Source organism: Cornus florida, unplaced genomic scaffold (genome assembly GCF_030987335.1).
Source record: "Cornus florida cultivar Cherokee Brave unplaced genomic scaffold, ASM3098733v1 CherokeeBrave_3.0.0_Hap2_Chr06, whole genome shotgun sequence".
NCBI classification, from domain to species: domain Eukaryota; kingdom Viridiplantae; phylum Streptophyta; class Magnoliopsida; order Cornales; family Cornaceae; genus Cornus; species Cornus florida.
The window spans coordinates 71,619,970-71,642,976 of NW_026775576.1; the positions used below are offsets into that span (position 1 = coordinate 71,619,970).

Here is a 23,007-nt window from a genome sequence, read left to right on the forward strand (position 1 = left end):
TAAATCCATCAAAAAGCACTTCAGGCAAAAGTATTTACAAATCTTTTAATTTTTCACGAATATATGGAGACCAAATTACCCTTAAGTACTTTCTGAATTTTACTAAACTAACCTTGCTTCTTTTTCCATCTCATCTCTGTAATTTATTCCCCTTTCTCATACCTAAAAGGATACACTTCAGCTTTGCCCCTCTTTTGCTTGATAGCTCGGTTTTCTTTGAAGATGGAAAACATAGATTTCAATTACTTTGCCAACATATAATGATTCATTTTTTGGCAACTAAAGTCTTCTTTCCACTAAAGAATGGAATAAGGGTGTTACAATAAAAAGCATCTGGTGATTCCAAAAAATCGGGATTTGGTAACGTCCAACTTTGAATCCTTTATCTTCTGCTTTGACTCCGGATGGCTTTTGGTTTAGTTTTTTGAAAGTAGGTTTTGACTTTCAGACAAGTGTAAAACAAAAAATAGTATACAAAATTAAGGGTTAATTATAATGACGCCCCCTGAGGTTTATTATAATTACAACTATATACAAATTAGATCATTTTTAAACGATGACATCCCACTAAGTTTGATAAAGTTAACAAAGACACCCCTTGCTAGAATTTTTTATCCAAACAGACCCTTAAAAGGTGAGAAAAAATTAAATTGCCCTTCAATAAAATACTAATTTTTAATTTAAAATATCCAAATCTTCAAATGACAGAATTACCCTTATTAATTCTAATTTTATATCTCTATCCTCTCTCATTGAAAACCAGAAATTTTAAAATTTTTTTTTTAAAAAGCGAATTTGTTCTTCAAAATAAGAGCGCGAAGAGGAAAGCGGCTAATGGCGTACTTCTGTTGCCATGTCATCAATCCGAGTAGAGCAACGAAGGCACAATCGCAGCCCTTCAATGAACGAACAATCAACGGTGTAGAACTTTCTTCAAGACCATCCTCAGCAATTAAGCTCCCGTCATCGTCTCGCTATAAATACCCCGAGGTACCAACTCATCTGCACAAGCAATCTCTCTGGTTCGAAGCTCAATCCCGCGTTCGCATTCGAGGTTTGTTCATGTCCTCTTTCAGTATAACTTCATATTCTCAACAAATTGATTTTGTTCTTTCGTTCCTTTTTGAAGCAATAATCGCATTGAAGTCACAATATGAAGTTTGATTCGTCTATTTAATGTTAGGGTTTCAATTTGTATGTTTTTGAATCAATTTCTCTATCTAGTTGGTTACATGAGTTGCACATACATCCACGATTTTTGCTCATGTGTGTGTGTTCACTCAAAAATGAGTGCTTGCTTATTCGATTGCAAATCTAGGGTTTCAATCTCAAAATGTTGAATTTTCGAATATAATTGCAACGATTTATAATTATCGCAATGTTAATCTAGGTGTTTGATTTGTTCTGCTCTTCAAAGCTTACTCGATTGTAAAATTAAGTTTTAATTTAAGATACCTGTGAGTTTCTAATTAGCTGCGTTTTGTTCGATTTGCAGAGAAGGGAACAGTTTCAGAGATTTTTTTGTGCGTTGTTTGATTGAAAATGTCGGGCCGCGGAAAGGGAGGCAAGGGATTGGGAAAGGGAGGAGCGAAGCGTCACCGGAAGGTGCTTCGCGACAACATTCAGGGCATCACGAAGCCGGCGATTCGTCGGCTGGCCAGAAGAGGTGGCGTCAAGCGTATCAGTGGCCTCATCTACGAGGAGACCCGTGGTGTCCTCAAGATATTCCTCGAGAACGTGATCAGAGACGCCGTGACCTACACCGAGCACGCTCGGCGCAAGACCGTCACCGCCATGGACGTCGTTTATGCTCTCAAGAGGCAGGGCCGAACTCTTTACGGCTTCGGTGGTTAGGCCTTTTTTACGCAGAAATGTCGCGCGCCGAAGATGGATTAGATATCGTTTAGAAAATTAGGGTTTTCGACTTGTCGTTTTGCTATAAAAGTAGGGTTTTCATTTCTGTTTTGTAATTAGTAGGTTTTGTTTTTTTTGGGTCTATGGTTACCCTTTTGTTATTTTGAACTAATCTCTTCGGTGTCAATGTAGTGGCCAAACTTTATGAATGAATTGTTCCTTTCTATTCAAAGTCGCTTCTCTGTTTTTGTGCTTAATTTTTGTTCAATTTTTAATTTTTAAAATTCTTGTCAATTTGGCTTTGGTTTTAAAAAATTTAAGAATATTTTTAATATAGACATTTATCTTGCATGATGCTCATGCCGGCAGTTAAAAAAATGTAAAGCAAATTTGTAGTTAGTCTAGAGGTAGCGGCTACAGCCAGACCCAAACCGTTTCTTTGGTTTGTAAGTACTTTTTTATAAAAAAGATGTAAGCAAATTTTTAATTAATTTGACCGAAACCCAAAATTTTTAGTTGATAAGCAAATTGTGGTAAATAGTTGGGCTTTTCTCGTATGAGAATGAAAATGAATGATGATATGGAGCTTACCTATTTAAATTTAAGAATTTTTACCTCTAAATAGTGTTAATGGCCAGATTTATTGGCCAGATTTATTGAAGTCAAAAGTTTTATAATTTTGAAAAAATAAAATTGACTAAAATATTGACGGTCGATATGATTTTGGGAACACACCTTAACATACATGCCAACCATGACTCAGACAACCACATATAAGTATTAGTATCCTCATTGGATAGCAAACCACAACCAAATAACATAGATTGGCTTTGATGATTCACTCTAACAAATGGAGTAGTGTCAAAAGTGATAATATCTCCAAAGGATTCGTATGCAGCCCTACACCTAGCATCAGCCCAAAATACATTCTTTAAGCGTAGGACTGCATACGAATCCTTTAGTGTTATACATGCAAAATCATTCAATTCCAATCTTTTTCTGATATGAGAATCCACAACTTTGTTGCATCTGAAGTGTTAAACCTTTCTTGGACTTAGCATATGATTATGATCCAAATAGACACGAGTGATAATGAACCTTCCATCATCCTTAGCAGTAACATTGATTTTGACCTTACAATTTGTTTTGGTTGAAGGCCTTAGATGAAAAGAGTCTTTTGCTTTTGATACTGTCTTTACCATTTCAAGCACAAGCAAGTGAAAAGTAACTTGATTTTCCGGCACTTCTAGTTTTGTACTTCTTTTTGCTACACCAAAACCCACGTGTTTTGCATAATTCACATAGTAAGTGCGAACGTCTTCCTCAGACTCAAAAATCATCCCTACCTTGGGATTTTTCACTTCATCCTCAACTAAAGGACTTTCCAACTCTTGCTTAATCGCTTTTTCATTGCTGCCACTCTCCTTATCGTAAGACATCTTTGTATCTATCAAATAGCGAGTATGTAAGCTGAAAGAACACAATAAAAAATCAATTAAATTAGACTATTAGTGAATGGAGGCTCTATTAATTCAATGATTAATTAAAAAAAAAAAAGAATGAATGGTTGATTTACTTGGTATTACAATAAATCAATCTCTTCATCTCTTCTTGAAATTGTTTGAAGATATCATTAGTGTAAACACTTTGCAATTGTTTCTCAATGGAGAGAAAAATTATTGTTGGAATGCCAAAATTGAAAGAAGCAATATATCTGAGCAATCTTGAATACTTAATCTAATATATCTGACCATCTGAGCAACCTTGAATAGTTAACTTAAAATTTTGTTAGGTTTACTTTGAACAATGCAACAAATATCAATAAATCTAAGAGATCGAATATATTGCATGCATACTCAGTGAGGTATTACATTATTTTAAAATTATTTGAAACATCACATGGTTTATTGCAATTGGTTAAAGACATTCAATTCTATATTATCAGAATGGTGGGTTATCTGTCAAATTCAGTATCAGAGAAGGTTTGTCCTATTGGTTCATGTGCTAGCCAAATATGTAATGGGAATCAAATAATAGAGTACGGGATTTTGTTTTTTTTGGTAAATAACTGAGTACTTGGCTTTTGTCATCAATGACATCTATTATTGCCATAAAATATATATATATATATATATATATATATATATATATATATATAACAATGTAAATGTAATACCCTAATTTTAAAAGGGTTATAATTGAAATTTTAATATTAATTTTATTATTTTCATTCTGTATTTTATTTACTTTTGGTATTTATTTGGCTAGGTGTTTTGGTGAATTAAATTAAGTGTTGGGTGAATTTAAATGTTTATGAATTAAATTTATTTGTTAATTATTTTTATTTTTATTTGAGTTAATTGTTAATTGTGTATTTGTAGTTGCCTTATTTGATTAATTGTTCTATTTAATTTAATTGTATTTTATTTTTCTGTAATTGAAGTAAATTCATTTTAAATTGATTAAATGCTATGTTATTTTATTTAAAGGAGTTAAAAGAGTTAATTAGGTTAAAATTATTAATGAATTAAATTATAATGATAATTAGGGTTTGAGTTTGGTAAGTCTCACGCCGACTAGAATTACGTTTTCCATCGTGGATTAGGATTTGGTTTAGGGTTTCTTGGTGCTTAGATATATATATATATACTGTTGTGGTCTTCAAAGGGTTGAGATCCCTATACACGTACAGTATAATATAGAGAGAATAGAGAGGGAACAGAGAGAGATGGTGAGGAAAACAGAGAAGGACGCGAGGGTTTTGACCAAGAATTAAGGCTGAACCAAGGAAAGGAGGAAGGGGGGTGCTTCTCATGGGTTGAACCTAGGGCAATAATGGAATGGACGACAGTCAAGAGGTCGTCGGAAAGTCTGGACAGAGGACGGCAAACCAAAATTACAGAGGCAAGTTATTTCCTTTCTCTCTCCCGTTGCCTGTGTTATGCGCATCCTTAGAGAGTCTCTAGGGTTTTAATTGGTTATTAAATTGAATCTTAGATGCTTATTATATGTTATTTCAATTTTCTGTATACGTGAATTTACTTTGTTACAGTTCGTGCAAGTTTCGTTTGGCTTGATTACAGTGTTTGCTCTTCCTAAGCATGTTTGATCGGTGAATGTTCTAAAATTTTATTTAATGCAAACTGACTTAAGTAAGAGTATGGGATGATTCTGGACACACTTAGGACTCTTAGTAACAATTTAAAAAACAAACAGAAAGAGTGGAAGTGGCCGGTGCTGAAGCAGATGGTCGGAAAATGGAGCTGGAGGAGATTAGAGGCTCACAGGAATGAAGAGCCGGCTCACAGGAATGAAGAGCCGGCTCTTGGAATTGAAGAGCCTACTCCCATCATTCAAGAGCCGGCTCTAAGAAGGCATAGAGCCGGCTCCATGCTTGCAAGAGCCTGCTCTTGCATTCTAAGAACATGCTCTCTCCTATTTTGACGTATACTGGGTTTTTGGGTGCACTGTGTGGACGATTCTTGAGTCTGAAACTGTGTGGGAAGTAAACTAAGATGATTAATATGCAACCTAGGTATTTTTATAAGCTCTCAGTGCATAAGAAATGCAATTATGCAAGTGGAATTAACAGAGGGAACTTAAACAACTTCGCATACTAGTTATGGACGGAAATGATTTCTTTGCCTAAGTTTAAACTAGCAATTTAAATGGATTATAGAATGAGTTTAAAACTTGTTTTAGAGGTACAGAAGGGTCTTCATTTAAGTGATTGGACCTAGGCGTGGTTGGGATTTTTGGTTGCTAAACTACTTTTTATAATTCTGTAGTTTACATGATTTTGACTTGGATAGTACTCTGGTTATAGTTACTGTAGTGTCACACCCTATTCGGCAATTAAGGATTTAAATTGGATTATGGGTTGGAACTTAATGGTTGAAATATTAAATATTACTCTGTAATTAACTGGAGTATTTTTAAATTGAACTTGCTGAAATAATATACCATATTCTGTAATTACTTGATTTATGGTTTGGGTTTAAATTGCTGAATTAACACTTAGGTTTGTTAACCATATGAATGTTGGTCTGGATTTAATTGAAGAATTAAATATATATTTTCTGTCAATTACATGGATGTCCTGTCTGGATTTTAAATTGACGAACGATCAAGTATTGTTTCGTCAATTACATGGATTTTATTGTGGATGGTTAGTTGATGAGTTGTTTAAATTCTGCATTTCTCAACTATATGGATTATTTGATGTACTGCTTAAAATGTTGCATCATTTATGAATCATTTGCATGGTGTGCACGGGTACGGAACGGTAGCATACGGAGGGACGGATTAGATCAAAATGCTAATCCCTACCCATTCATACATACGGAATGGATTAACTAAAACAGTTAAATCCTACATGGTTTCATGTCCTGTAAACTAAAACAGTTGAACAACATATTGGATGGTTGTTTATATTTTCTGTTAATAGGAATGATAGGGATTTAATTAAAACGTTTAAATTCTGATTATATGTTGTGTCTTGAGCGACGAACAGTTGACCAACACTACATTGGTTTGGATGAGAATTTATATATATAAATTATGGTACCGCGATCTGAGCTTGAGTCTCATAGTTGACGGTTAGGGTGTGTATATGCAGTAGGATGCATAGCTAGCTGTGTTGGTTGAGATATACCTTGTTAGGCTTAGGTAGTCATGCCCACTCAGGTGCGTTTTGCATGTTACCTTCTATTCAGGTTGAGACCCTTAGCATAGGCTAGTGAGAGTCCTGTAGTGTGGTTATATATATATATATATATATATATATATATCTATTTACGGACTATATAAATATGGTTGAGACATCTAGGATGTATATATATATATATATATATATATATATATATATATATATATCTATTTACGGACTATATAAATATGGTTGAGACATCTAGGATGTATCAGCGTATCGGGTCTCTATTTGGATTGTAGTTAGGATAGTGTGATACCCCTCGGATCCAGGACATGGGTTGATCAGGCCCAGGCCCAAACCCGAGGGAAATATCATACAATTAATATGTAAACGAACACAGAATACAAAATAAAATAAGAAATAATATAATAAGCTGAAAGAAACTAAAAGAAGATGCTATAAATACTGAAATCCAATAATCCAAAAACTCCATAAGTTTACAACTCGGGAATCCATCCATTGGACCCCTTATTAAACTTCTCAAACCAAAACTGAAATAATAAAAATAAAATCCAAAGCTAACATAGAGAAGATTCTTACATAATCGGAGGAATGAATAGATGTATCTGCTCTGCATGTCCAAGCTCTAACCCTGGAACTGACGAAAACCTGAAAAATAAAGGAGTGGGTTAGGCCCACATGCAAGTCCTGATCTACTACAATCCAAACAGTAATTCGATACGCAGATACATTCTAGGAAGACTCAACAATATCTAGAATAGTCCATATATGTATATAGTACACACTATAGGACGCTCGCTAGTCCAATAGGTCTGTCACAACCTGAATAGAAGGTAACATGCGAATACGCATCCTAAGGTGGACATGAGTACCTAGACCTACCAGGGAACAACACCTATGTCCAGTTATTCATCCTAGGCGATATACGCGCCTTAACCATGGTCATGAGACTCAAGCTCATACCACGGCACATAAATAAATATATAAAGTCCGTACTCCTCTTAATACACAATATCATCCAACATTGTAGTGGTTTGATATAATGTATACTCTATCCATCCTAAAACCAAAAGTAGGTCACTCAATTCACAATTGAGATGACATATGTAGGTGAAAGACTTAACCTTTATGATTAATCCATACCTTAAATTCAAATTAGGTAGAACTTAGTGTTTTAACTAGTCCATACCTAGTATGTCACCGTCCTATACCGGTATATACAACCCAATCCATCCAACATAATTATTAAGATAATTATTGTTATTTAACAACTATATCCAGAGTATGCATAAGTACAATTTAATACATATCACATGACTTTAGGAAAATCATTACAAAACCTAAACATGACATTCCATCCATTAAAATTGCTACTATGAGTCATAGCATTCAAGTCCTCCATAAAATCCATAAATTGAGAGAATTTACAAAATATACCTATCAATTTATTCCATATCAAGAATAGATGATTTCAACTATTTACTATTCTTATATTTCTGTTTAAATACCACTAAACAGTAATAAATTATATATGCCAGAAAAATTCCAAGTTCCAGTACATGATTTACAAGTTCAAAACATTTAGCAACTCCTGGTAATTCTTAAATTCAGTTTGCTCCAATCCTTAACCCAATTATGGATTAATATTTTCCATAGTATAACAGGTTTATTCTAGACCCAACAACAATTTAAAACAGCTTAAACAAAGTTCCAATACCCTACATAGACCAAACAGTGCACAGAAACCAAACTGGGTACGTTCATTTGAGAGCAGTCTCATTCAAAATCAAGAGCCTGCTCTTGTTTTCAAAAGAGCCGGCTCAATTGTCCTAGGAGCCGGCTTGGAGTCGGCTCTAAGGTAGAAAGAGCCTGCTCTTCTCCCCTTAGTTGCCATCGTCCGTTTTGCTGTATCTTCTTCGACTCCGGTGCGTTCCAGACCTCTGTAAGGTTCTTAATGGTTGTACTAGGGTTCAATCTGAGTTCTAGGGTAATCTTAATCCATTGTTAACCAATCCTAACTTATATAGAACACAATCCTTTTTGGAGCAAACAATTACAGAATCCTCAGTTTTAAACTAATTCGATTCAAATAGATTTCTTCGGTGAAATTTGAATATTGTTTTTACTACTTGATTCAAAGTTTAATCTCAACCCTAGATTAGTTACTAATCATCAATACACAATCATGATCTCCATTTAATCAAAGCTTAATATAAACACCGAAAAGAAACAATAACAGAAACATCAAGGATTAGACAAACAGATTATCAACAAGACTACATAAAAATCATATATGCATAAAAGACTTATTATTATCTTTATTTAAGTCCGTTTTAATTTTTATTTAAATCCCTGGAGTCCAACTAGACATGCACAGAACACGAATTAACGAAAAGGAGAAGAACAGAGACTTGCCTGCAGTTTCAGATTTGAAACACTGAATCCACGTTTCTAAGTTTTCCCTTGCTCTACCTTCCTATGCCTTCTTTGTAAAATACTCAAACTCCCTCTCTGTTTCTCTGCCCTCACAACTCTGTGTAACACTGTATACGTGAATATGGTGAACCTTTTTGTTTCTCGGCCCTCACAACTCTCTGTATCACTGTATACGTGAATATGGTGACTAGGGTTTTGTTTTTAACCCTAAACCAACGTAGAATATGTATATATATAGACTTTTAAATCCTAAACCCTAATCCTTATAATACTAAAAGTATAAATTAATTAAGCTTATAAATAGAGTCGGCTACAACTTGAATCCTAAAACAATATATAACCCTAATTTACAATAAACGTATTTAAAGAAAATTAAACCAATAAAAATAATTCAATTAAAGCAATAATAATAAAAAAAAAACAATTAATTCAAGTAATTCAAATAACCAAGCAAATAATTAATTAAACAAATATTTAAAACAATTAATTCAAGTAATGCAAATAATCAAGCAAATAATTAATTAAACAAATAAAATACAATTTAAACAATAAATAAATTTAGTAAAAACGTACATAAATAATTAAAATAAATACCAGGACTATCCTTTTAAAATTTGGGGTATTACAGATAGAACTTGTTCGTGGGCCTGACCCACTCTTATTTTTCAGGTAACGGACGATTCCAGGTCTCAGAGCTTGTTCGTGCAGAGCAGAGACAGCTTCTCATTCTTCCGACGATGTAGGAGTTTCTTTGAGATTTAGCATTAAAGTTCTTCAGTTGTTGATTTCTGTATTGGAGTTTATTAGGGGTCCACCAGATGGATTCCCGAGTTGTATTAGAAATGGAGAATTTGGTTGTATCGGATAATACTTTATTTATAAAATTTTATTCTGAGGTTTCCAATTTTGGATTATCATTCTAGTTTCGTTCAGCAGTTTTATTTATTCTTGTTTATCTTATCTGTATTCTATGCTCGTTTATGGCTAATTGGTTTGATATCTTCGGGTAATCGGGTATCGGCCTGGCCAACCCGCATTCGGAAATCTGGGGGTATCACAGTAAATGTTTAGTGCAATACTAAAAGTTCAAGACTAATATATGATGAACATGGAAATGAACTTTTGAAAGCAGAACATTTTGCTTAGGGCAAAAACATATACAAATAGGAGGGTGATACTGTTAACACCTAAAATATAATTCGAAGCAATTGTGCCACGTGGTCAGAAACCATGAGGTCTGAACTTTGGGTCAAACTATGGTCATTAGGGCGGAAGATTAATTTCTAATCATGGTGATCAGATTTAAGGTTGAGAATTAGGAAGAGTGGAATTTTTAGGCCATTAAAACTGAGATAAGGTTTTGAGCTTATAACTGGCCATGATTGAGACTCTTGGACTCAATGGTCATGATCATGAGTTTAGGCCATATTTCTCTCAGTCTCATGGTCATGAGTTAGGCCATATTTCTCTCAATTACTAAGGTCATGAGTTTAGGCCATATTACTTTCAGTCTCATGGTCATGAGTTTAGGCCAAATTTCTCTCGGTCTCATGATCATGAGTTTAGGCCATATTTCTCTCAGTCAGTATGGTTATGAGTTTAGGCCATATTTCTCTCAGTCTCATGGTCATGAGTTTAGGCCACATTTCTCTCAGTCTCATGATCATGAGTTTAGGCCAAATTTCTCTCAGTCTCATGAACATGAGTTTAGGCCAAATTTCTCCCAATCTTAATAATCATGAGTCTCGACCGAAACTTTCAGCGTCACAATGATTGGGACTCTCAGTCACAACGGTCATAATCATGAGACTCTCAGTCATAATGGTCATGATCCAAAGTCTCTCCAAAGTCTCATAACTAGCCATGATGAAGAGTCTCGACCATTATTTCTCGCGGTCACAATGATTATAAGACTTTCGGTCATAATAGTCATGATCATGAATCTTAACCAAGATTCTTAGTCAATATGGCCATGATCAAGACTCATAGCCAAATGTGGTTATGATCAGGAGTCTCGGGTCATAACCAATTGAGGAATCTTTGGGGTATTTCAAATAAAGATCGGCTGTGAGTCCCGATGTTTCAAGAGCCCAACAAGTCAGGTCTGGAAACGTGAAGAGAGCTTGAAATAAAAAATGACAACTTGACAATGTCAGAAGTTCAGAACTACAGATGGAAGGTTCTCATCTACATCTGATGAAGAAAGTCAAAATTGTCAGTAATCAGATGATTCCAGGCCAATGTACAAATCAAGCCAGACATGACAGGTGTAAAGAGCTGAAAATGGCTTGAAGACCAAAATCATCAAGTATGAAAGAAGAGACACCATTTAGTCAAAAATACTATGTCAGACACATTTGTATCTGCCATAGAGATGAGTGTAAGTTAATCAACCTGACCAGCTCAGCAAGATGGTTAAGAAAAGTCACTTTCAGATTACAACCAATTAATTTATAGAGAAATGGTTTTGAAAGTGTGATGACCCTGTGGGCGGGTGTGCTGTGGGCGGGTGCGAGAGACACTGACAGGCTACCACACTGGCGAGCTGCGGGTGCACAGTCCCACATCGCCTGGGTAGAGGAAAGGTGAAGTGCTTATATGTAAGTGTGTCATCTCCAATTGGTATGAGGCCTTTTGGGGTGAAGCCCAAGAGCAAAACCGTGAGGGCTTAGGCCCAAAGCGGACAATATCATACCATGTGGTAGAGTGGGTTGTTACAAATGGTATCAGAGCCTGACCCAGCCGGAAGTGTGCCGACGGGGACGTCGGGCCTCCAAGGGGGGTGGATTGTGATGACCCTGTGGGCGGGTATGCTATGGGCGGGTGCGAGAGACACTGACAGGCTACCACACTGGTGAGCTGCGGGTGCACAGTCCTACATCGTCTGGGTAGAGGAAAGGTGAAGTGCTTATATGTAAGTGTGTCATCTCCAATTGGTATGAGGCCTTTTGAGGTGAAGCCCAAGAGCAAAACCGTGCGGGCTCAGGCCCAAAGCGGACAATATCATACCTTGTGATGGAGTGGGTCATTACAAATGGTATCAGAGCCTGACCCAGCCGGAAGTGTGCCGACAGGGACGTCGGGCCTCCAAGGGGGGTGGATTGTGATGACCTTGTGGGCGGGTGTGCCGTGGGCGGGTGCGAGAGATACTGTCAGGCTACCACACTGACGAGTTACGGGTGCACAGTCCCATATCGCCTGGGTAGAGGAAAGGTGAAGTGCTTATATGTAAATGCGTCACCTCCAATTGGTATGAGGTCTTTTGGGGTGAAGCCCAAGAGTAAAACCGTGCGGGCTCAGGCCCAAAGTGGACAATATCATACCATGTGGTGGAGTGGGTCGTTACAGAAAGAGACAACACCAAGTGGAAGCCTCTATAAATACCCACTCAAGTCTCACAAGGAAGGGGTCGAAGACCATTTCTAAAGTTCAACCTTTAGTACTTAGCTTTTATTTCATCAAGTTCAGTTTAGCACTTAGCTTTTATTTCATCAAGTTCAGTTTAGCACTTAGCTTTTATTTCAGTAAGTTCAGTTTAGCACTATCAGTTCAGTACTTAGTTCATCTTTCAGCATTTAATACTTTAGTTTCCATTTCAATCAAAAGTTTGTAATTCATTCATCATTGTAATCAGTCAAGTTCAATGAAGAAAGGTTTGCAGATTCAGGTTTATTTATTGTTCAGTTAAATTGCTTCTAATTGATATTTATCTTGAATGTTTAAAGTCATTTCTTAAAGGCAATAATAACTTTAAGGAGAGGGTCATTCATACTTTCCAACTTTCGCCTGAATCACATTAGGTCGGCGACCCGACCCGGTAGGAATAATTTGGCAAGAAAATATTCGAGTCCATCAGGACTCTGGTACGCCTGCGTTCTAGGTCAGCCATTCATTGGTTAGCGACCTTAGACCATTTTATGAGCCAAATAGATACGGGCACAAAAAGAAGCATAGCTAAATAAGGGGTCTAACCGGCGTCTACCCCCAATGATGGAAAGGAACACAATGAAGACTTGAGTTTCAGATCAAAAGAAAGAAATGGGAGCCTCCGCTTATGCATCGGTTGAGCAGCCCTTAAACAAAAAGGCCTAAGAGGGGCGTGATTTGGTAATACGCCAATTTGTTGTTGTTGTTTTTTTTAATCAAATTCTCAAAACTGATACAATATACTGAAGCCAAAATATATATTGAATACATACCTTCAATCTTATTATGGTTTGTTTTTTTCTCTTCATGCAAACATATACGTTTGTACGTATTTTCCTCTTTGATTTTATGAACTAGAGAGAGAAAGAATGAAGGAAGCAGCAGAGCGAATATACCACTGTGGAGAAATCAGAGAGATAGAGAGGGATCATTTATTTTGGTATAGTTAGCGCGCAAAGAAAATATAAACTATTTACGTAATTATGTTATTTTTGGTATCTTTAGCGGCGTAATGAAAATATCAATTATTTAGGTAATTACGTGGAAAAGAAAATATCAATTATTTAGGTAATTACGTGGAAATTATAAGTAGGATTCGAATTAAGAGTATGACAATTTAATCGGATAGAGTATCATTACTCTATGAAAAAATACTATTCACTCACACAAATGTACCACTTTAGGCACATAGGTATCACTTTTTGTGCATGCAAGTATAATTTTTTGTGCATCAGGTACTACTTTTGTTTTGGGCATACATTTAGGCACATATGTACCACTTTTTTGTATAACACAGAAAGTGGTACCTGATGACAAAAAGTGATACTTGCATGCACAAAAAAGTGATACATATGTGCTTAAATGTGGTACTTCTGTGAGGATAAATAATATTTTTTCATGTTTTTATTTTTTCGAAACTATGAGACTGACTCTATCAAATAATAAATATGAATCATTAGCACCATTTATATGTAATAAGCCTTTAAATTTAAGTATACTTGAACTTGGGCAACGTGGTACGTGAGTGGTCTATATTTCTTGCTAGTGAAAAAAAGAAAACTTAAACGAAAATGAACCACTATGGAGCCCATCTATCTCGTATGTGTGTGTGTTTCTATTTCTGTTCTTGATTTGTCTGTGCTGTTGTGAATTTCAATTTTGAGAATTAAACATAGGAAATGGAAGGATTCTTCAGTTTTTGTTGGCTTTTGGAATATGGTTGTTTACACGGAAAGCATTTTCAAAACTAGAAGAAAATACTTTTGAGGTGCATAGTTCATTCTATCATTTGCATTTGTGTTGAACACGTTTCTTCAATTAGCAGCACAATGCTAAATGATAGAATGAATTCTGCACCTCAAAAGTATTTTCTTCTAGTGTTGAAAATGATTTCAACACGTTTCTTCAATTAGCAAAATTTTCAAGCATCTTGGCAAATTTTATATTGACAAATTGGAAAGAAAAAAAAAATTGAATAACTTGAATTTTCCATTATAACTCCTTGCGGAGTATTCCCTTTAACACGTATTTATTTGTTGGAAACTATAATATTCACAAGAGTAACGTTCTAATAGAGCTAGAAGAGTAATGAGATTTAATTATTAGATTGTAAATTGTATTAAATAATTAATTTAACTTTTTACAAATCAAAAAAAAATTATTACAATTCAATAATTAAATAATAAGAGCTCATGACTCTTTTTAGTGAGATGTCATCTCAGGAGTATTATCTTATTCACAAATAATGAAAAATGATTTCCGACTATGGCGTGGTAATAACTCAAACAAATATTTTAAATCATGTTGTTTCCGATATTTCAAAAGGTGATTTGATTATTTGGCATGGATGGCTAAAATGTCCACCACATTAGGATGTATCAAGGGATTTATTCTTGAAACAAATGAACAAATTAATTCTATACAGATGCACCAAATGATATATACATATACGGCCGGTATATATAATTTCCAACCAATTTAATACAGTATTTATTTAAATCTCAATTACAAAACTGTCACAAAAGGTAAAAACGGAAAGAGTGAAAAAAAAAAAAAAAAAAAAAAAAAAACCATGGATATAACTTTAATTAAAAACTTAAATACATTATAGTGGAATGACATGTAATGAAAAAAATTAGAGGCAAAAAATTTGTGTGGAAACCCATTCATATATAATTGAGGCAAGAATAGCAACGATGACAGAGGAAGAAACACCATCATGCACCAATTTACTTTAACAACCTTCACCGCCACCGCCACAAGCACCTCCACCTCCACCTCCACCTCCACCACAATCAGCACCTCCACCTCCGCCACAGCCACAGCAGTCGCCACAGTCTTCGCAGCCGCCACAATCAGCATCTCTACGTCTTTTGCCATTCCGACCTGATTTGCCAGAAGACTGACCGCAAGCGAAGATGACCATGGACAGGATTGAGAGAGACATAACAATCATGCACAACAAAAATGTGACCCCAGAACCATGAAGCAAGAGGCCTGCTTCATCCAATGCACTAGCACCACCCAAAAGTAATGAAATTTCTCGCCATCTTTCAATCTCTATGGGGTAGCACGCTTGAGTGCATGCATACATATATAGGAATTGCCAATGCTTGTCATTTTCTCAGATTGGTTACTTGTATTGACCGTACTTATATTTTGGTTACTTGCTCTACACACACTCAATTCTTCTTAAATCGGCAGCTGCTTGCCAAGAAGATCCCTAGCTTTGACAATTATGAGATGCTTAGACTTTTGTGATGGTGTGTTTACACTTTTGTGATGGTGTGTTTCCATCTCTCGCTCTACACACACTGGACAATTCGTCATAAATCGGCTGCTGCAGCTTGCCAAGAAGGTCCCTAGCTTAGACAATGATGAGATGCTTAGACTTTTGTGATGGTGTGTTTACACTTTTGTGATGGTGTGTTTCCATCTCTTGCTCTACACACACTGGACCATTCTTCATAAATCGGCAGCTGCAGCTTGCCAAGAAGGTCCCTAGCTTAGACAATTATGAGATGCTTAGGCTTTTGTGATGGTGTGTTTACACTTTTGTGATGGTGTGTTTCCATCTCTCGCTCTACACACACTTGACAATTCTTCCTAAATCGGCAGCAGCTTGCCAAGAAGGTCCCTAGCTTAGACAATTATGAGATGCTTAGACTTTTGTGAAGGTGTGTTTAAACTTTTGTGATGGTGTGTTTCCATCTCTGGCTCTACACGTGCGTAGCATATACTTGTAAAACATACGTGACCGTTTGAGCGCACACGCAGATAATATATATTAAAACATACGCATGTGAGCAAAAATATGTGTATAACCGTAAAATAAAAAATAAAAAAAAAACAAAAAAATTATACATATATATATATATAAAATTTGCCTTATTATTTATTATATAAAATAATATTAATTAAAAAAAAAAACAAAAAATTATATATATATAATTTGCATTATTATTTATTATATAAAATAATATTAATAAAAAAATAAAAAAACTCATAATAATTAAATAATTTGTGTTAGAGTTTTACAGAAATACTTTTAAAAACTCTTTTTATATTAATAGGTAATTTGCGTTAAAGTTCTGTAAAAATTCTATTAAAAATTCTTTTTATATTAGTAATTAATAAAAAAAAATTTGGGGTTTGCTTATTGGTATTCTTATTTAATTTTAGTTAGACTTTATTTAGTGGCATCGTTTTTTATTTTAGTTGCACTTTGTTTATTAGTATTTTATTTTAATTAGACTTTTGGTTATTGATATTTTATTTAAATTATTTTATTAAGTTAATTATAAATCAATAATTTGAAAGTCTTACACACATACCAAATGCAAACTGTGATCCCCTCTAACTTTTTATAAATTACAGGGCTTCATATCCGTGTGTGTTCACTCAAGAATGAGTGCTTGCTTATTCGATTGTAAATCTAGGGTTTCAATCTCAAAATTTTGAGTTTTCGAATATAATTGCAACGATTTATAATTATCGCAACGTTAATCTAGGTGTTAGATTTGTTCTGCTCCTCAAAGCTTACTCGATTGTAAAATTAGCTGCGTTTTGTTCGATTTGCAGAGAAGGGAACAGTTTCAGAGATTTGTTTGTGCGTTGTTTGATTGGAAAATGTCGGGACGCGGAAAGGGAGGAAAGGGATTGGGAAAGGGAGGAGCGAAGCGACACCGGAAGGTGCTTCGCGACAACATTCAGGGCATCACGAAGCCGGCAATTCGTCGGCTGGCCAGAAGAGGTGGCGTGAAGCGTATCAGTGGCCTCATCTACGAGGAGACCCGTGGTGTCCTCAAGATATTCCTCGAGAACGTGATCAGAGACGCCGTGACCTACACTGAGCACGCTCGGCGCAAGACCGTCACCGCCATGGACGTCGTTTATGCCCTCAAGAGGCAGGGCCGAACTCTTTACGGCTTCGGTGGTTAGGCCTTTTTTACGCAGAAACGTCGCGCGCCGAAGATGGATTAGATATCGTTTAGAAAATTAGGGTTTTCAACTTGTGTAGTTTTGCTATACAATTAGGGTTTTCATTTCTGTTTTGTAATTAGTAGGTTTTGTTTTTTTTGGTCTATGGTTACCCTTTTGTTATTTTGAACTAATCTCTTCGGTGTCAATGTAGTGGGCAAACTTTATGAATGAATTGTTCCTTTCGATTCAAAATCACTTCTCTGTATTTGTGCGTTCAAAATTTTTTTTTTAATTTTTAATTTTTAAAATTCTTGTCTATTTGGCTTTGGTTTAAAAAAAATTAAGTAAATTTTTTTTAATATAGACATTAATCTTGCATGGATGCTCATGCCGGCAGTTAAAAAAATGTAAGCAAATTTGTAGTTAGTCTAGAGGTAGCGGCTACAGCCAAGCCCAAACCGTTTCTTTGGTTTGTAAGTTATTTTTTTTTTTTAAAATGTACGCAAATTTTAGTTAATTTGACAAAACCAAAATTTTTAGTTGATAAGCAAATTGTGGTAAATGGTTGGGCTTTTCTCGGTATGAAAATGAATGACTATGGAGCCCACCTATTTAAATTTAGAAATTTTTACATTTAAATAGTGTTAGAAGTGGAAGATTTATAATTTCGAAAAAATAAAATTGATCAAAATATTAACTTGGATATAGAAAAATATTATTCACTCGCACAAATGTACCACTTTAGGCACATAGGTATCACTTTTTGTGTATCAGGTATCAATTTTATTTTGGGCATACATTTAGGTACACCGGTACTACTTTTTTGTACGATATTTTATTTTGGTCATACATTTAGGCACATAGGTACTACTTTTTTGTACGATATAAAAAGTGGTACCTGATGACAAAAAGTAATAATTGCATGCACAAAAAGTGATACTTATGTGCCTAAATGTGATACTTTTGTAAAGGTAAATAATGTTTTTTTATGTCTTTATTTTTTAAAAACTATGAGACTTTGACTCCATCAAATTATAAATACCAGTCATTAGCATTATTTACATGTAATATACCCTTAAATTTAAATATACTTGAACTTGGGGGCAACGGGGCATGCGAGTGGTCTATATTTGTTGCTAGTGAAAAAAGCAAACTAAAATGAAAATGAACCCCTGTGGAGCCCACCTATCTCGAATGTGTGTGTGTTTCTATTTCTGTTCTTGATTTGTCAGTGCTGTTGTGAATTTCAGTTTTGAGAATTGAACATAGGAAATGGAAGGATTCTTGAGTTTTTTTTTGCTTTTGGGTATATGATTGTTTACAGGGAAAACATTTTCAAAACTTGAAGAAAATACTTTTGAGGTGCAGAGTTCATTCTATCATTTGGCTTTGTGCTGCTAATTAAAATGCTTGAAAATTTCAACACGTTTCTTCAATTAGCAAAATTTTCAAGCACCCTGGCAAATTTTATATTGACAAATTGGAAATAAAAAAAAAATTGCATAACTTGAATTTTCCAGTATAACTCCTTACGGAGTACTACCTTTGACATGTATTTATTTGTTGGAAACTATAATATTCACAAGAGTAATGTTCTAATAGAGCTAGAAGAGTAATGAGATTTATGAGATTTTCCTATTTAATTATTAGATTGTAAATTGTATTAAATAATTAATTTGACTTTTCACAAATCAAAAAAAAATTATTACAATTCAATAATTAAATAATAAGAACTCGTGACTCTTTTTGTCTGATGTCATCTTAGGAATATAATCTTATTCACAAATAATGAAAAATGATTTTTGATTATGGCGTGGTAACAGTTCAAACAAATATTTTAAATCCTGTTGATTCTGATATTACAAAAGGCAATTTGATTATTTGGCGTGGATGGCTAACATTAGGATGTATAAAGGATTTATTCTTGAAACAAATGAACAAATTCTATAGAGATGCACCAAATGATATATACATATATCACCGGTATATATAATTTCTAACCAATTTAATACAGTATTTATTTAAATCTCATTTACAAAGTTGTTATAAAAGGTAAAAATGGAAAGAGTGACAAAAAAAAATAACATCGATATAACTTTAATGAAAAACTTAAATATATTAAAGTGAAATGACATGTAATGAAAAAGATTGGAGACAAAGAATTCATGTGGAGACTTATTCATATATGATTAAGGCAAGAATAATAGTGATGATAGAGGAAGAAACACCATCATGCACCAATTTACTTAACAACCTCCTCCGCCGCCGCCGCCGCCGCCACAGCCACCGCCGCCACCGCCGCCGCCACCGCCACAAGCAGAACCACCGCCACAAGCAGCACCTCCACCTCCACCTCCACCTCCGCCATTCCAACGTGATTTGCCAGAAGAATGACCGCAAGCAAAGATGACCATGGACAGGATTGAGAGAGACATAACAATCATGCACAACAAAAATGTGACCCCAGAACCATGAAGCAAGAGGCCTGCTTCATTCAATGCACTAGCACCACCCAAAGTAATGAAATTTCTCGCCATCTTTCAATCTCTATGGGCTAGCTTGAGTGCATGCATACATATATAGGATTGGTTACTTGTATTGACCGTAACTACTACTTATATTTTGTTTTGATTTTGTCAACTTGACAATTCTTCATAAATCCGCAGCAACTTGCCAAGATGGTCCCCTAGACAATTATGAGATGCTTAGACTCTTCCCTTATCTATATCAGTCCCGTATGGAAGCAAAAATTACTAAAATGGTTTTGGCACATATATGAAATATAATTGACCTATTTGTGAAGGTGTGTTTCCACACACGTAGTATATATTAGTAAATAATACGCGCGCGCACACATACACGTAGTATGTACTTGGTAAAACATATGCATGGGAGTAAAAATATGTGTATAACTGTAAAGTATAAAATATATATATATAAATTTGCATTATTATTTATTATATAAAATAATATTAATTAAAAAAACAAAAAAATTATATATAAAAAAATATTTGCAATATTATTTAATATATAAAATAATATTAATTAAACAAATAAAAAAAACTCATAATAATTAAGTAATTTGTGTTAGAGTTTTATAGACACACTTTTAAAAACTTTTTTTATATTAATAGGTAATTTGTGTTAGAGTTTTATAAAAATTCTTTTAAAAACTCTTTTTATATCAATAATTAAAAAAAAAAAAAAATTGGAGTTTGCTTACTGGTATTCTTATTTTATTTTAGTTAGACTTTATTTATTGGTATCATTTTTTTTTTTTTAGTTGGACAGTTGGACTTTGTTTATTAGTTTTTTTTATTTTAGTTAGACTTTTGGTTATTGATATTTTATTTAAATTATTTTATTAAGTTAATTATAAATCAATAATTTGGAAGCCTTACGCACATGCCAAATGCAAACTGTGATCCACTCTAGCTTTTATTAAATTACAGAGCTTCATGGTGCTGCCAACACCTTTGCCGGGTAACACTGACGGACCCAGAAAATTTTGTGAGGGGGGCGACTTTTTAAATTGTGGGTACAAAATTATATGATGGGTTCATTTTTTGTAATTTTAATAGGTTTTTTTAATAAATTTTAAAAATTTTAAAGTATAAAATGAAAAAAAAAAAAAATCAGTGGGGCAAATTATAATTCTAGTGGGGGCATATTCATAAATTATCAAAATTTGAAATATAAAATGCTAAAAAAAAGAATCCAGTTGGGACGAATTGTAATTTTAGAAAGACATTTCATAAATTTTTAAAAAATTAGGATATAAAATGAAAATATTAAAAATCCAAGGGGGCATCTGCCCCCGGTCACCTGCTGGGTCTGTGCCTGCCGGGTAAGTTGTGGAGTAAGGACTGCGGAAGCGTGACCCCAAGCAGGGATGGACCCAAAAAATTAGGTATGGGTTAGTTATATTTTATAAGTATATAGTTGGAAAAACAAAATTAACAAGGATATATTACTAATATATATATATATATATATATATATATATATATATATATATATATATAAAATATTAATATTAGAGGGGCAATTTATATGTAGGTCGTGTCTAACCCAAAGAAAATTAGTTACACTCAATCACCGGAGTTGAAACTCAAACCTGATTCTCAATGAGGCGAGGTTAAGTGATCTAATCACTTTAGTCATCCTTTGGGATTAAAGGTCGATCTAATTCAACATGACAAAATCACCCTTAAGAAAAATAAAATATACTTTTAAAAGAAAGAAAGAGAACATTTTTAATTAAGTGTTTTAAAAGTTGAGTGCCTCCCTAATGTCATTAAATATTATGATACCACGAAATTCATTTTATACTTACATAAATATAAGTAAATTATTTAATACTATATTTTTCAATATTAAGTATGGTGATTATCTTACTTTATTAGTAAATGCATAAAATTAATTAATCAATAAGGATACGTTCCACACCCTTCCACAACATAAAATTGAAATGTACACTCTTCCACAATATGAAATTGAAATGTACACTCTTCCACAACATGAAATTGAAATGTTAGTATTAGGATTGGAAGAATTGAAAAAAGAAAATTGAATTAATTTTTTTTTTTCTTTCTAATTTTGCCAAATTGTAATTTAAAAGTTACAATTTCATGCAGTGAAATACTTCCTTTATTCAAAAAAAAAAAATTTTTTTTATGCTTTTTTTTTTGGTATATACCAAAATAATTGTCACTTTTCTTTTTCAAATAATATATTTAATATATATTTTCATATATATACTTAAAATATAAAATTTCAAATTTAAATATTCAAAATTTAGAAAGACAAATTAATAACTTTTCAAAGAGACAAGACATATCCAATTCATATTCTGCAAAAGCTACATCTAAATTAGGATAAAGAAATATCAAATCTACTTAAATTTGAAATTATAAAAAATAATTTTTTAAAAAATTATCTAAAAATAATTGTTCATTTTCTTTTTTTAAAATTTTAAAATTTAAACTTAAACGGAGTAACTTGTTTTTCAAAAGCACCGATTCAAATTCATTGGATTCTCCTTCAAGTCTATACTTTCGTTTTGTTATTCTCGTCTTTTATCATGATCCCATCACTTTCATGGTGTCGGTCCATTGTGCCGGCCAGTCGTTGAGTATTTTATTAAAAACTTCGAGGATCAATCTACACGTGTCATCACATGGTTGCTTCTACTTTTAGGTCAAGTCGTCTAATGTGAAAAGACCGCCACGTTAAGAAAAACAATAATCAAAAGAAAATGGCGTTTCACCAAGTTGCATAGCACAATGATTATATTCGTATAACGTACAGTATATGGCGAATAATAGTCAGATGTCACAAACCCTGACCTCAAAGTAAGAGAGAAAAATTACACAGAAAGAGTCTTCTCTTTCCTCTGAACTTTCAGACGAACAACGAAGCCTCTCTCTTTCTTCTTCTCCTCGTTTATCTCTCTCTATACATATAAATATACATATATATCTATATATGCAGAATTTATGCTTTTTTTTTTTTGGTATATACCAAAATAATTGTCACTTTTTTTTTTGAAATAATATATTTTATATATTTTTATATATATATTTAAAATTTAAAATTTAAATATTCAAAATTTAAAAGGGCAAATAACTTTTCAAAGAGACAAGACATATTCGACGTATTCTCTTAAAAATTCCTACTCTGCAAAAGCGACATCT

The 23,007-nt window shown here is 33.9% G+C and overlaps 2 protein-coding genes across 2 annotated transcripts; both read left to right on the forward strand.

Moving 5' to 3' along the window:
* Nucleotides 1-991: 991 nt before the first annotated feature.
* On the forward strand, nt 992-2,086 carry LOC132311983 (histone H4). Its single transcript, XM_059810178.1, has 2 exons — nt 992-1,054; nt 1,496-2,086. Exon 2 carries the CDS (start codon nt 1,543-1,545, stop codon nt 1,852-1,854), a length of 312 nt encoding a protein of 103 aa, XP_059666161.1. The 5' UTR covers nt 992-1,054; nt 1,496-1,542; the 3' UTR covers nt 1,855-2,086.
* LOC132311985 (histone H4) lies at nt 1,002-17,563 on the forward strand. The gene is made up of 2 exons (XM_059810179.1): nt 1,002-1,054; nt 16,970-17,563. Exon 2 carries the CDS (start codon nt 17,018-17,020, stop codon nt 17,327-17,329), a length of 312 nt encoding a protein of 103 aa, XP_059666162.1. The 5' UTR covers nt 1,002-1,054; nt 16,970-17,017; the 3' UTR covers nt 17,330-17,563.
* The last annotated feature ends 5,444 nt before the right edge of the window (nt 17,564-23,007 follow it).